This window comes from Asterias rubens, chromosome 14 (assembly GCF_902459465.1).
Source record: "Asterias rubens chromosome 14, eAstRub1.3, whole genome shotgun sequence".
NCBI classification, from domain to species: domain Eukaryota; kingdom Metazoa; phylum Echinodermata; class Asteroidea; order Forcipulatida; family Asteriidae; genus Asterias; species Asterias rubens.
In genome coordinates, this window is record NC_047075.1 from 7,906,358 (window position 1) to 7,923,230 (window position 16,873).

Genomic DNA, 16,873 nt, shown 5'->3' on the forward strand with positions numbered 1-16,873 from the left:
TTATCAAGCTGCTTTATCACTAAACTTACACAGTTTGAAGATAATGATAGTAGAAAGCTTCCCTGGAAATATTACATGCTGAGGTGCTGTAGTTTTGGGGAAATGAGTAAAACAATGTCATGAAAATAATGTTTGTCTCATCATGAGACGAAAGTTATTTTAATCATTTACAAACGTTTTTTTCATGACATTGTTTTACTCATTTCTCAAAAACTACAGCACCTCAGTCAGTAATATTTGAAGGGAAGCTTTCCACTATCATTATCTTCAGACCCTGTAAGTTTAATGTAAATCTATGGACATTTTGAAAAGGTACCCAAATCCTTTAAAAGCACAAAAATTAGCGACATGCTAAATAATTATGTTTACCAAAGTAAGGTTACCAGCCAAAATACCATGTCACTTGTACTTTTTGTGGCTGGTATCCTGCTCATTTTTTGCATTTCCAAGCATATTTTTTCCTGCATTTAAGCAACTCTATGAAATTTGGCATCCTACTCTTCATGTGTATACATGTATAACTTTCAAATAACAACATTTTCAAGACCAATGCTGAAAGCAATGTTGACTGAAAAACATGGTCTGCTGCAAGAGCTTTATGGACAAGCTAATGGGGCCCAATTTCATAGAGCTGCTATAAAGCACAAACATTTGCTTACCACAAAATTTCTTCCTTGATTTAAAAACAGGATTACCAACTGAGTTTCTATTTGTTGCATATTGCTAGTTACTGGTATTCAGCTGTTGTTTGCAAATATTGAAAATCACGTGAAAATTTGGTTGGTAATCCTGTTTTTATCAAGGCAAAAAATGTCATGCTATAAGCACATTTGTTGCTTTTAAAACAGCTCTATTAAATTGGGCCCAGGTCCTGCTGGCGAGTTCCTAAAAATATGATGGCCAAACGCTGGAATGGTTTATGCCAGGTAATGTTATATACAGGCATGCAACTCTTCCGCGTTTCCGCGGAATTCCGCGTTTTTAAAAAACTGATTAGCGCTAAGAAAAACATTCCGCGGTTAGTGCGATCTTAAGACAATTTACAACAATGCATCGTAACGCATGGTCTGGCCTCTGCCGCGGCACGCAATCCATTCTACTGCATGGTCAATCTAAAGCCCACAGCAAGCAATGCATACGTTTACACACTGCGTGCGGTCATTAATAGCCGTGTGTACGGTCGAAAAATCTGGAACAGTGGAACGCACCCCGTGGCGCAGGCGAGTTGTGTGCTAAACCAAGTTATTATACAGCCTTGAAATGAGTCTAAGGTCATGTCTTCGTCTGGTCCCGCTATTTTGCAATAGTATACACGTATTGTACATGTATGTAATATAAAAAAACATGCTAAGCCTGTGTGGTTACAATTCTGTTTGTAATGTAATGTGTAGATTACACAACTAGGCTGTGTAGATAACAAAACTGTCCGTTTTATATAACAAAAATTGAGTTAAATGCGCATGTGATAAAAACAAATTTCATCTCGCAAAACAAACCAACAAAATGGGCCTACAACAAAACAATACAAAATCACAAAGAACTTCTTTTTACAATATGTAGTAAATTATAGGAAAACACTCTTTTTGTTCATCTGGTTTATGAATGATCCAGGGTCCTTCTAATTGGTAATTTTTGTAGAGTGAAACATGTGCACTTATACACTTCTTATAAATTAAGTTTTAATATTTAATGCTATATTTTTATTACACTTTGTCGAGGCCAAAAGAAACAAACATGTATAGCGTCCACTTTTTTTTATAGGCCACATTTTTTCCCCCCTGTTTTTTTTTACGAAAAAACAAAACATTTTATCGATCTCAGATGAAACAAAATACATTTTTGACAAATAGCCCAGCCATTTTGTCTGTAAAATGTGTCAGGTGGCCATTTATAAAATAAATGTAGCATAAAGAGGCCTCCTTCCCCTTAAAGGGTCTCCTTTAAGGGGTTTCCTTAAAGGGTCTATGTAACTTTTGTAGGACAAAAAACACAATGTCCACAGATTTACACTAAACTGACACAGTTTGAAGATAATGATAGCAGAAAGCTTCCCTGAAAATATTACGTGCTGAGGTGCTGTGGTTTTTGAGAAATGAGTAAAACAATGTCATGAAAATAATTTTCGTCTCATGAGCCGAAAATTATTTTAATCATTTACAAATGTATTTTCATGACCTTGTTTTACTCATTTCTCAAAAACCACAGCACCTAAGTAAGTAATATTTGAAGGGAAGCTTTCCACTATCATTATCCTCAAACCCTGTAAGTTTAATGTAAATCTGTTGACATTTTGAAAAAGTACCCGAATCCTATAACATGTTTTTATTTTATTTGGCCTTACATGTTCACCATGATCCTCCCAGTCATTATGAAGTGGACATACAATACATGTAGTCAATGTTTTCAAGGCCACATCCATTAATTAATAAATACACATTAATAACTGCAAGCACTTGTAATTTCAAACACTAAGGTACGTGGGTGTGTAGCTCACAATTTCAAAGTAAATTGCGTCAATGAGCTACAGCGATCATCGAACGAACATACTGTATACTCTTATGACTGTGATCATTGTAAAGGGGCTAATGTTTTTCATCAAAAAGCTTTTTTGTTTATGGAAAAATGTGTGAAATTAATATTTCCTCCGTCATACTTTGCAAACAAAAAAAAACCTTTAGGAATTGGACCCCCAATGAACCACTCGGTAAACTGACAGGGTAGGCTAAATTTGTTTGATCTATTGTATTGACCAAACAATGGAGCTAGTGAGGTCTTGAAATCAAATTCGTGGAAAATTACTTCTTTCTCTGAAACTACTCCACTTCCGAGGGAGCCGTTTCTCACAATGTTTTATACTATGAACCTCTCCCCATTTTTCGCTACCTAGTAAGGTTTTATGCTAATAACTATTTTGTCTAACTACCATTAGTGCCCACTGCCTTTAAATTCCAAAGTTATTACCAAACCTGTACTTTTTTATTCTTCAAACGGACAAGCCAAATCTTTTATTGCTCAAGATGATTGATTGAAGCATACTAATCCAAACGTTAAAATGTTGTCAATCACTGGTTCTTTTTATGACCAATGCTACATAAAGAAGATTCCCACATTGTGTTACCCTAAACCTTACCTAATTAGGCCCACTCGCTCCAGAGCAAGGACCAGTTTCAAATCCTACTTTTTATTGGTCAGCAAATAAGACTGTATGATGGCACTTGTGACATCACACAGTGGACTAATCCATAGGTCCTTGAAGCTGCATTCATCACACACAGTAACAATAGCCCATGATAATGCTCCATAATGCCCCTTTAAGAGTGGAAGCCAACTGGAGCTTTTTGTAATTGGGTAGTGAGAGAGAGAGAGAGAGTGCACACAGTCAAACAAATAAGGCCAATCAAAAATAAAAACATGTTTTACATCCTGCGTGGCTTCTGACTGGCACCCCCAAATAAAGATAATGACATAATTTTAACTGTTTCATTTTTGGTGTTGGTTTATTAACAACATTCAAACATCACAGCCAAAGGCTGAATGGACCGTTCCGGCTTGCCACTAAGCTCCGCCCACCGCGCACTTGAGCAAGACACGTGTACAAGCACTCCCAATGACATTCTGCACTATTCTGCCGCGCGTGCAAAATATACGCGCACGCATGACCGAGTTTGACCGCCCACAATCATTGCTGTGATTGGTTAAAATGGGTGAACGCGCACAGTTTGATTGACAGGCCGGATCGGTCCATTGAGTTTAAACATGCAGATATTTATAAAAGTAGAATGTTAAAAATTACAGAAAAAACATAGAGAGACAACATAGGGCTACCCCGCTCAGTTGGTAGAGCACTTGTATGGTAATCTGGAGGTCGTTGGTTAGAGTCCTACTCTTGTCAATTTTTCTTTATTCAACCCCAAAAACATTTAAAAACAGGAAGGGCAGACATGCAAAGTTTCTAATAGCAAAAAAAGAGGAAATGGCTGATCCCATTTTACCTTTGAGCATTAATTGTTAGTGTTCTATGACACTGCTTTAGAAAAAAAGAAGAAGATCATTTGATCAGCTGAAAAGTTGCAAGCCTGAAGGAGGAGGAACTTTTTATTTCCCCACAAAATCGCAGGCCAACAAGTTTTTAAAGACAACCAGCAGGGCTTTTGTTCAATAATTAGTTATTTCGTCTGAGATCAAGAAAACATATCCGTTGTTTTTCATTATAAATAAGAAAAAAATAGAAAATAGAATTAGCTGTTGCAACAACTTATCAACCAAGTGGACTGATGGTATAAATGCAAAAAAAGAGTTTATGGCCTGACGTTTCAACCCTAGCAGAGTCTTTCTTGAAGGCTAAAAATGACAACACAACAAACATGAACAGGTAACAAAAGTAGTGAAAATGAAATGGATGAATAGAGGGAGCGAGAGTGAAAATAAAGAGGCAATCTCTAAAAAGGGAGCAGGCGGGAACGCTAAACATTATTTATAATTTAGTTGGCCTCACCAAGCTAGGGAAGTCTATTGTTGCACCTGACAATAAGCCAAGCATAGTGTTGCTAATGCAATCGCTGACAGCGTTTCAACACTAGCATGTAATATCACATACCATACTAAACCAACGCTCTATTGGTATCAGCGTTATTAGATACGTCTTCAAGATGGAATATATACCTGGATTATGGTTTGAATTTGTTGAAGCACATAGCAAGGACCAGACCTCTATGGTTAAAGTATGAGAAGGGAATTTGTAGCTGAGTGAAATGATGATCTATGGAAACTAAAGTCACCCTTTTGGAGGTGAGTTGTTGATGGGGAAGGCTGCTTGCTGCATCAAGTGGTGGCTGGTGTGTGTGATGAAGGATCAATAACAGTTGAAGGTGTTTGAAGGAATGGATGAACGCACTGCATGCTCTGTCTTCAAGCTGAAGCTTTCATGGAGTGACTGGTGTCTGAACAGTGGTGTGCTGGCCTAATGCTAGTCAAAACACCAACAAGAAAAGTCTAAATTCTCTCCCAGTTGCTCAGCAGGCTAGGGATGAAAGCATCGTATCCCATTTGAGGTATGATATCGAGCAGTGAAAAGGTAACTAGTGAAATGACAAGCCATAAGAAACTGTTCTTGCTGGCTAGTCACTGATTAAGTTAAGGACAAACTCTGGAGACGGTGTGGTGCTGTTGCTGTTGAGAAGCATTCATTTTGTTGAGAGCACCTCTATTCCATTTAAGATGAGCAGTGAACAGGGTGATGAACCAGTGAAATGACAAGTCATGCTGGCTTATTACATTTGAAAATATTTAAATAACCACCAGAGATTCGCTGCGTGGAACAAGACTATATCTGTGAAATTATACTATATTATTATCTTTGGAACTGTACTGTTTCCCTGGAACCATACTGTATCACCGGACTGTAACTATACCACTGGAAGCATACCATATCACTGAAACCATAATGTATCCCTGGAACCATAGTATATCATTTGAACCATATTGCTTCACTGGAATCACAATGTAATATCTCTGGAACCATATTTTATCCCTGGAAACATATTGTGTGCCTGGAACCATAGCATATATCACCAGAACCATACTTATCCTAAGAGCTATACTGCATTTCTAGAACTACCTTTCCGGAACCAAACTGCATGGAAAACTCAACTTTATCAACATGAACCAGGAAAGTCAAAGGAGTAATGGGGTTGCTCACAAGGCACCTCGGATCAAGCCGAGTTTGGGTCCGAGGCGTCAATCACACAGCCCAGAACGAAGTAAATCCGTCCAGCCTCACCATGATATGGCTAATATCCCGGAGAGTGGACCTAAAATGGTAACACTGTTAAAGGTTTCACCTCGGAACGCTTCGGTAGCAAGCCGTCGGGGTGAACCCAATCATCGAGCTGCTGTGCAAGAAAAACGTTCACAGTATTTAGAGTACGCTGCTCAGGTGGAGGCACGGCGGAGGGAGTTATTACAGCCGGTCCCCAGGAAGCAAGAGCGCCAACCACGGAGTAAGAACTTTTCAAATAACAATCAAAGTAAGACTGTGGACAAGAGTGGTAAGACGCAGTCCCAACCTCAGCTTGCACATCGCCAGCTAGTAGACATACAACATGGTAGAGCAAAGACGCAACCTCCTTCCAAACCGCAACGGCGCTTCACGCAGAGCCCACCTCGTCAGGTTATCAGGGAGCCTAAAAATGTATCCAACGGAGCAGGAGCATCAGTAGCACAGAATCGCCAACAACTTGAGAGAATGCGGGATGCCATGGCGAAGCAACAAGCAAAGCATAGAGAGGAACATTTACATCCTCGCCCAAACTCATCAAACCAAGTGCCTCCAAGGTCTTCCTCAAGATCCCCAACCCGGCGACTGGCACAAAGTAAAACCACCGAAACACCAGTCAAACAGTTCAAAATCAAGGTAGATGTTCATACCTCAGTATCGTCAACTTCTCCAAGTCAGTCCCTCCCGACTTCTTCCTCTAAGGAAGATGAATCTGTTTTGTCCTGGATCGACAAGATGGAGGTACCTGGAGAGGATAAAGTCTCCAGATCCTACCCTCCACCTGGGCGTTCACAAAGTGCAGGCCCAGGAACAAGAGAATCAACAAGCAAAGCTCAACTCCAGCAAGACTTGAAGAACTTTGATCAACTTGGTAGAATACCTCGACAGAGAGTGCACTCCCCAGACGCAGCATACCGTTCGACCACAAACTTACCAGTGTCTCGTGACAGACAATCAAGATTAGATGAGTTTGCAAAGGCTCATAAGATCACTAATGATTTGCTCCTTCATAAAGCTCCGTCCAAAAGCAGGATCCCTGTTAAGAAAGGTTTAGTTGACAATCTGAGAGGTGAAAACCATCAACGACAAAACTTCAGCGTTGAGCGTCTCAGTCCGGTGGATCCAGAGCCTCCGCCTCGAAGAAGATCCTCTCGTCAACGAACTCCAGAGTCAACCTCGAACACCCAGATGCCGTCCAGAGGTACAGATCCTCAAACAAACCAAAGAAAAGAGAGTAATGACCCGTCAAGGATCAAGAAAAGTTCCCAACATCAGGAGAAGAGAAGAAGCAAAACGGACGAGCAGCCCTTCGTCGAACGAGCAAGGAAAACAGTCAGCAGTAAACATCAGGAGATAACCGCAAACATAAAAACTCACAATCAATCTCCTCAGACTCCTGAATCCCCAGTTGTCTCTGGTGAGAAAGCCGTGGATGTGACCCCTAAGCGACCAAAGATGTTGTCGCCTCATGATCAAGAGCTTCGAAGACGACTCAGTGAGATCTTGATGGAAAGGAAGAATAGCGGAGGTTCCAGTAATGGCTTGAGGAAGTCCTCGAAGACCAAGGAGCGTAAAACATCTCAGGAGGATAGCCCTGATGTTATCGACAGGATGCTTGACTCTACCACGGAGCAAGATTTCAAAGGGGAGCTGGACAGAAACTTAGCGAGGCAGAAAAATAAACTTGAACGAAGCCTGGAGGACAGTCATGCTAGTGAAGAGAAGAAATCTAAGGACCCAAGTGCACCACAAAGATCCAAAAGACTCAGCAAGAGAAATGAACATGTTGGAAAATCGACTGACTCTGGATTAGGGGCTAGTTATGAATCGAGGAGTAATCAAGTTGTGGTGACTGATGGAGAAATTCTCCACCCCGCAATGGCACAGGAAATTACCGCGATTAAAGCTCAACGAGAGGAAATGCACTCTGCTAAAAAGAGACAAGCTGATGAGTCAAATGTTGATAAAAGTGCATCACAGGATAATGACTTTGTGGTCAGCGAATGGAACGATGATTTGGATAATGTTCAACCAACAATAGCTGAAGTAAACCATTCTCAAATCTCTGGTGCGGTTAGTCGGAATGCACAGGTTGAGATCAAGCATTCTGCAATCTCAGGTAGTACAGTCAGTGCACAGGCAAAGGGAGCAAGTCTACACGACACCACACTGGTGACAAGTCTACAAGACACCACACTGGTGACAAGTCTACAAGACATCACACTGGCGACAAGTCTACATGAAATCACAACAACGAAAATTCCACAAAACACCACACTTGCAACAAGTCTAGAAGACATCACACCGACGACAAGTCCACAAAACACCACACCGACGACAAGTCCATCAGATATGAATGAGTCCAGAAGGAAAAAAAGTTTACGAAGGTGGAGCATTTCAAGTGACGGAGGGCGCCCTAAAGTTGATAAGAGACCAGTATCGTACGGCGGATATGAACAAGAAGAAATAGCAAAATCAAGCATTTTGTCATCAATGAAGGTTGGGATATCCGTGCCGTTTCTCGGTGACAATGATGAAGTTAATCGATTAGGAGATGTCGATTCATCACTAGATGATAGCAATGGGTTACTTAACGTTCAGGACTTGGAAGATGAAATTGAGAAATCATCCAGCGCTGCCACGAGCTCGGTCCAGTCCACGCCACGGAGATCCCCGTCATGGGGGGACTCTCCGCCTCCGCCCACCCACAGCATCCTTGACTCCGAGGAAGCTACGACAAACTCCGTCCAAACATCACCCCGCCGAACCACGCCTCCGAAAGAACGCTTGCTTCATTCTCCTATCTCCACCCTTTCCGGAATTGAACGTAGTCATCAATCATCACGCCACGCTCTTCCAATAAAGGTCCTTCCAACGTCACCCACTAGTAGTCTCCCACCGACATTCTCCGAGGACCACGACATGAGCGTCATGACGCGACCTTTGACCCCACAGCAATCAAAATCCCCATCCGACTCGAATCAGTCAAAAACTCGCTACCTGAAAATCGCCGGCATGCAACTTCTTCCGCAGAAGCTTCAGTTCCGGAGCTCAAAGGAAAAAACAAAAGGAGTCTCACCAACCAATCCGGACCCTCTGGATGAGCCGGATGGAGCTAAACAGGGACATTATAAAAAGAGCGAGTACAGAGGGAGGGAGAGATCTAGAAAGGACAGCAATATTTCCCCTGGACCGAAGATGAAGAAGAGGAGTGCATCTGCAGATGGGCTGTTTAGTTTCCACAGGGAGAGGTCTCCAAGCCCCTCGGTAAGTCTGTTTTAATTGGAATTGATTGAACCGTTTATGACAATAAATTTACTGCTCAAGCCTGTATAGAATGTATAGACTAAATAACATGATTTGTAAAAGTTGAACAAACATAACATATTTTACTTTGTAGTGAAAATAAATAACAACAACAAGTTATTTTATCCCAACACCCCAAAAAGAACAAGTTACAAAACAACTATTGACAAAAAATAGATTAGAAATCGAGTACAAACTTGTAATCGAGTACAAACTTTCTATCGAGTACAAACATTTATAAGGAGGAAGGGGGAACTTTTATTGAACAAGATTAGTAAAAAAAAAAAGAAGATTTTAGAAAACTTGGTAAATTCATCATGTCAGTTTGAAAGCACAAAAGTGCTGCATCTTACTCATAAAATTATCACGGATGTTACACACAAAACCTTTTCCATGGAGCCTCTCTCTTGCAACTTACAAAGTAATTATTTGTGACAATGATTTTACACAAGGCTCATAATTTTGAGGTTTTCCTCCTCGTAATTTTGTTGAAATTTGATCGGTAAAACATGCACCCCCTTCTTCAATTGTTGGCAGTACCTTGAAAGGTTCCTCGCATGGTGCCTTGCAGGTACCCTTGTGAAATAAATACTGAATTACCACTGCGTAAGTAGACCAGCTTAAAGGTACACTCAGAAAAATATTTACACAATTTGTGTAAAAAAAAACATGTTTTAGAGGCAGGGGGTGAACCTGCTAACAGTTAGGTAAACTTTTACCAGTTCGTTGCAGGGTAAAACTTACACAACAAAGACTTACAAACTTACTTCGTTTAGGAGTAAACATATTTACCTAAATTTTCAGTAAACACTAGATATGTAAAATATTACACATTGATTGTGTAAACCTTACACTTATATTACATGTAAAACTATTCCGCGTTACCCTTTTAATGGGCAAAAACTTTGATTTACCTTATAGCTGTGTAATTATTATTATTTTACCGTTTGTTTAGGTAAAATGTTTACTTGGATTGTTTGTAGTCGTACAAAATTACATCTTTTTACCGTTGTTTGTACCCTTTTCCCGTCTGAACGTTTGAGTTTGTTCTAACACGACCCTAAGGCCTTACTGCCTGTTTGTGCTCGTTGAGCAAAAGTTACAAGCATGGGGATTTTGCTCTTTGATGGGCGTATTGAAAGGTGAGTTTCTCAAAAAAATGTCGATCTTCAGTCATATACAGACACTGATGTTTGCGTATTATTATTTGTTAGTTTTTACAACCATTTCGGCCTACACGTTTGCCATAAACGTGAACATGTCTGCAGCGCTATAAAGTGAGCATGTGTTGTAATGTGTTGCAACATGTTGTCTTGCTATATCAGCATTATAGCGCTGTATACATCTTTAAGTTCATGGCAAACATGTAGGCCAAATTTTAATGGTTGTAAAACTAACAAAAAATAATACGACACGCATCAGTAGATATGGCTGTAGATCGTAACAACTTTTGAGAACTCACCTTTTAATACGTCCACCTAGGGGCACAAATCCCCATTCTTGTAACTTTTGCTCGCCGAGCACGAACGACATTACTGCATGGACTGAGACGTTAGCAACTTGTCACGCAGACACGCGCGTGCGCAAACGCGGGGAAAACATAACTTGCATGTAAACACCGGATTACTTTTCACAGTTCCTTGTAAGACCTACCAATGCCATGTAAAGTTTCTCTTTACTTTGGTAAATCTTACATAACTTTGATTAACTGCAATACTTACTCTCAAAACATGTATATATTTTTTTACATTACAAATCAGTATATATTTTTGGCCGTGTTTTACTTAAGTTAGGTAGTTTCTTACATAACTTTTTTTACAAAACATCTTTTTACCATTTGTTTTCTGAGTGTACTGGACACTATTGGTAATTACTCAAAATATTTATTAGCATAAAACTTTACTTGGTGACGAGTAATGGGGAGAAGTTGATAGTATATAAAACATTGTGAGAAACGGCTCCCTCTGAAGTGGCATAAGTAATTTTCCACAAATTTGATTTTGAGGCCACGGATTTAGAACTTGAGGTCTCGAAATCAACCATCTAAACGCACACCACTTCGTGTGACAAGGGTGTTTTTTCTTTCAGTATTATCTCGTAACTTCGATGACCGATTGAGCTCAACTTTTCACAGGTTTGTTATTTAATGCATATGTTGAGATACACCAACTGTGAAGAGTAGTCTTTGACAATTACCAATAGTGTCCACTGTCTTTAAAACTGATGAAGTAGTTGGATTTGAAACTTTCTGTATGGTCGGAGTATATAATTAAGATAGGTTTGTGGTAACACCTTGTGAATATTTCTTATTGAGAGGTGTTGGTTCTAAAACGAACCACTGGTTAATGTGGTTTTAAAACAACTCAATGGTAAATCAGTTTGTTTTGATTGTCTTCAAGATAAATGCTGGAGAATGCACAGAGAGAGTGCAGCGTTCTACTTAAGACGGTCAGAAACAAACTGATTTTAACATTGAGTTATTTTAAAACCACCGGGTCTTTTCAGAACCAATACTACATGTACTCAAAAAGAGCATTTGTATATGGTGTTACTGCAAACCTCTCTTATTATTACCATTTCAAAAATAAATTATTATTTTATCGTTTTTAAAATTAGTATAATACAGTTGAGAAAAACTGTATTATAAACAAGATGATTTGTTTACAGAAGCCTGTAAACATTTAACTGTAAGCCACTTTCCCCTGCCTTCATTCCCCAATAATTTTATTTATTAAAGTCATAATTGAAACAAAATATTCAATAAAATTTACCAATAAACCTCCATAACCCATTCAACAGAGGTCATAAACATCCAACTGAATAGCAAGGCCCTCGGTCTTAAGAAACAGCCTTAGCAACCGCGTGTCTGTTTACAAGCCATCACCATAGTAACACTTCCTCTTTGTTAACGGCAGCCGTAGAAAGTCTCGTTTGTATTGTGTGCCAAGTAAATCCAGTTGTAGGACGAATCTGTGCTTAGTGCGGTCTATTGATCTTGCATTTGCCCCCATATAGCGCTGCATAATTATTTTCAAGCGTCGCTGATTTTTGCTGAGTGAAGCGTGAAGTTGTTATGCCACCTATGGGGACCGTTCTTTTTAAAACCACACTATAGAGAATGGACTATTCTCTACAGTCTATGCTCTAACCATGGAAGAAGAACTATAATCTAAAGCTACCTCCAGTAGTCTGTTTGACCTCAGCGTTTGCTCCCCTAGGCTAATTGGTATATAATAGAATTTGAAATTCAATAATATTTACAATAATGGCTGGCTCCGTTAAAGAGTTCATGGGATTTTATTTAATTTTTCGTAATGTTTGTTATCAGTCCATGGTTGTTATAAAGTGCCACAGGGGGAAGGACCAAGTTTGTTCTTGTGGTCTATTTATTTTTTATCATAAAAAACAACCTTTTCAGCCGATATTTTTTTACAGGTTTGTACAGGTTTGAAAAGGTGTTTAGAGAAGGTTTTTATTCATGTTGGAAAAGCAAAAACAATTCTTCAAATATTTAATTGGGCTACACTGTGCTTAGTTGTTTGAAAAAGTTTACAGAAAATGTCATCTAGGAGTTAAATGTGTTTGACAAAACTATTGAAAACATCCAAAACACACAAACCCTCTGTTTTATAGTGATTGTGAAGATTTCTTTATTCTTTATTTCATATTTGGCATGTCAACAAAACTTTATAAAAATTTTTTTAAAAATCCCTTCCTCCCCCACCTGCAAAAAAAAGAATGATCAACAATTTTGTATTTTTATTTGGCCTAATAATATTAATTATTATGGCTGGCTCCATCAAGGGGTTAATAAAAGTTTAAGTTTGATGGGATTTTGATTAAATTAAGTAATAATTTTGTTTGTCACGCTAAGGTTATTTTAAATGCCCAGGAGCAAGGACCAAGTTTAACTTGGTTGTGCGGGAAAATCAATTTAAAGATTTCATTGACTGGTAAATTTAAAGGCAGTGCACACTATTGATAATTACTCAAAATAATTGTTAGCATAAAACCTTACTTGGTATTTAACAAGCACTGGCGAGATGTTAAAGGTATACAACATTGTGAGAAACGACTCCCTCTGAAGTAATGTTTTCCACAAATTTGATTTCGAGACCTCAGAATTAGATTTTGACTTTTGAGGTCCGATTTTTTTAGTTAGATTTTCACAGGTTTTGTTATTTTGTGCATTATAATGTTGAGATACACTAAGTGAGAATACAGGGGCGGCTTGCAATAAAACGGTCTTAGTCACCAGTCTAAGACCAGTCAGTTATAGCCGGCTATCTGCCTTAGACGGTCTTAGCTTAGTCAGTCATTAAGCCTGTTGCAATAAGCTGGTCTTAGATAAGTCGGCGAAAAGTAATGCAATTCGAACAAATGTCCCATAATACTTAGCACTTCTGCAGGCACTGGCGGTACGGCATTGTTCTTATTGCTTTGGTTTAAATCATCGAAAATCCAATCTGTGAGTTGTATCATTTTTACTCTTGGGAACATACATTTGCAATCCACTTGGCATTTTGAATGTGTACATTATTAAAAAAGACTGGACAAAATACTTCACTTATTATACCACGCTTCGAATGTTACATTTGTAACTATAATCGTGTTAACCGTCCCATGTCCATGTAATGATGGAGCATAAACTCATTGTGTTTAACTAATGCAGCAGTGTATTGTTATGCAGTTTCTTGTTAATTCGTTTTTGAATGATAGTTCAATCTCCTCCAATCAATGGAGTCTATTTTCGTTGAGAAAGAAAATTGATTGATTTATTGATTGGTCACCTTGTGTTAGGATGAAGAGTGAAACCCATGGTATGGTCCACATAGGCTGCGGAGTAAAGTTGTGTTCATATGGCACTTTTGGGGGATATTGCTAACTAAAGGCACTGGGTGGATTTCACAAAGGTAGTCCTAACTTAGGCCTAGTCCTAAGCAATGCTAAGAGATAGGACAGGTCCTAAGTTAGGACCAGTAACTCATCCTAACTTAGGACTGGTCCTATCTCTTAGCATTGCCTAGGCCTAGTCCTAAGTTAGGACTCATCCTAACTTAGGACTGGTCCTATCTCTTAGCATTGCCTAGGACTAGTCCTAAATTAGGACTACCTTTGTGAAATCCACCCCTGGACACCTTTGGTAAACCAGTCTTCTCACTTGGTGTCTCTCAACATATACAATGTATGCATAACAAACCTGTGAAATATAGAAAAGTTTGCGGTAACACCATGTAATAACAATCTCTAAATGAGTTGGGGTGGTTCTGAAAAGAACCGTTGGATTAACTCGACGTTTCGATCAGTATGCTCTGATCGTCTTCTGAAGACGATCAGAGCATACTGATCGAAACGTCGAGTTAATCCAACTGTTCTTTGAAGACGATCAGAGCATACTGATCGAAACGTCGAGTTAATCCAACGGTTCTTTTCAGAACCACCCCAACTCATTTAGAGATTGTTATTACATGGTGTTACCGCAAACTTTTCTATATCTTACTTCCACCATGCAAAGTTTCAAATCCTACAAACCTGTGAAAATTTGAACTCAATTGTTTGTCGAAGTTTGAGAGAATATCAAAAGAAAAAACATTGTTGTCGCACAAGTTGTGTGCTTTTAAAGTGCTTGATTTGGAAACCGAGCTCAGCTGAGGTCTTGTGAACTAGTATGAAATTCAAATCTTTTAGTGAGGAATTGCTTCTCTCTCAAAAGATTTGTTATTTCAGAGGGAGCCCGGGTTTCTCACAATGTTGTATACTACCAACACAGCTCTCCATTGCTCGTTACCAACAGAAGGTTTTTTATGCTAATTTTTTTTGGAGTAATTACCAAAAGTGTCCACTGCCTTTAAAGCTTCCGGATGGCACCGCGGACAAAGATATTGGCAACAATTAATAGGGAGACCTAAAGGAAAGGTGTACATTTGGTAATCATCCTGCAGGCCAGATAAAAAACCTGACATGGTTAGCGTCCTCCTTTTTTTGAAAAAAGGACGGAGGCGGGTTAAAAAACTAATGTGTAATGCCCTTCTGAGTTCCGACGCACTATTTGTAAAAAACAACCTGTTGGTTTATTTTTCTAAATAAATTTTGTTTTTCGTTTGAGAAGTATATCCTTTTTTGGGGAGAAAATAAAAAAGGAGGCGGCCTATAAAGAACGCTAAACATTTTTAAATTTATTCGGCCTAAAATTAATGGCAATAAAAATCGTTGGTTATCATAGAAGCCTAGTACCATGAGTACAGGAGTTTTCAATACTATAAAGCATTTTGAGAAACACTTTTCTTCTAAAACATCTGGTTATAAACGGAAACAATGCCCCCCCCCCCCCAACCTCTGAATCTGAGAAGCCTGATTGGAGTTGTCCAACCCAAATTTCATGTTTTTCCTAAATGTTTATGTATTATCGTTGATCACACAAAACAAAAATAAAATGTGTGGTTATTTTGTCAGCTCTATGAATCCTGCATAATACCTTTCAGCATCTCTATAAAATTTGGCCCAGCTGGCGACACTGAACTTTGATACAGAAAAAGGCAGCAATTTAAGCAGCCAATTATTTTGTATTATGACAAAATGGGACAACACAATCCAGATGTCATAATATATATAACTTGGAGTTGAACAAAGAAAAAATTACTAAAATGAGATACAAAGGTTGGCGTCACAAATTCACAACAAAATAATTTGCAGCAGTTGAGCTGTGCTCAACTTTTGCAAATTATTTAACAGCAAAAACGAAAGTTGTGATGAAAATTCACGGCAAATTCAAATGAACCGGGCGCGAAGCAGTTACTCTGTGTTTAAAGGCAGTGGACACTATTGGTACATGTAATTACTCAAAATAATTATTAGCATAAAACCTTTCTTGATTATGAGTAATGGGGAGAGGTTGATAGTATAAAACATTGTGAGAAACGGCTCCCTCTGAAGTGCCATAGTTTTCGAGAAAGGAGTAACTTTACACGAATTTGATTTCGAAACCTCAGGTTTAAAATTTGAGTTCGCAAAATCAAGCATCTGAAAGCACACAACTTCGTGTAAAAAGGGTGTATTTTCTTTCATTAATATCTCGCCACTTCGACGACGACCGATTGAGCTCAAATTTTCACAGGTTTGTTATTTGATGCATTTGTTGAGATACACCAAGTGAGAAGACTGGTCTTTTACAATTACCAATAGTGTCCCTACTGTCCATAATGTCTTGAATACATGCATGGATCTACAAGGACTATGAGCTAATACTACAGTTACATGTAGCTCTAAATGTAAAATCTTTGTTATGGGGGGGGGGGTGGTTGCCAGTGAGCTATTCAATACCTGTTGTATTTTTACCCATACACCGATGTGTGTTAGCACTGTATACTCAGTACTTTCCCGAGTCCTGTGAAAAAATATCACAGGCATGTTACTCGGGTGGGATTCGAACCCACGACCCTTGCAATTCTAGAGCAGTGTCTTACCAACTAGACTACCGAGATTGCCCGACAGCTAGAGGCAGTTCGAATCCTATGTTTTGGCACATGTATCTATTATACCTGTTGTATTGTTAACTCCCGAGTACCCACAGTGTGAATGCACTAGTTAATGGTGCCATTTAGCATTGCTAGTGGGGCTTTCCATGGTTCACCACTATGCCCTAATAACACAGTGCAGTCTGATAGCTGATAGGCTATTGTTGACAGATTACCGGCTATGTAGCCTGTATACCAGTGATGCATAGTGTAGGTGTATTCACAGAAAGCACTTGATGACTCATCGACTCTATGACATCATCACTTTATCAGACAC

At 39.1% G+C, this 16,873-nt stretch overlaps 1 protein-coding gene across 1 annotated transcript in view; it reads left to right on the forward strand.

Moving 5' to 3' along the window:
* The first annotated feature begins 5,444 nt into the window (after positions 1 to 5,444).
* LOC117299619 (serine/arginine repetitive matrix protein 2-like) overlaps positions 5,445 to 16,873 on the forward strand; it is a 47,961-nt gene continuing 36,532 nt past the window's right edge. The window contains exon 1 of the mRNA XM_033783168.1: positions 5,445 to 9,043. Coding sequence (XP_033639059.1) covers positions 5,660 to 9,043 — 3,384 coding nt within the window. The 5' untranslated portion in view covers positions 5,445 to 5,659. The remainder of the gene's footprint in view (positions 9,044 to 16,873) is intronic.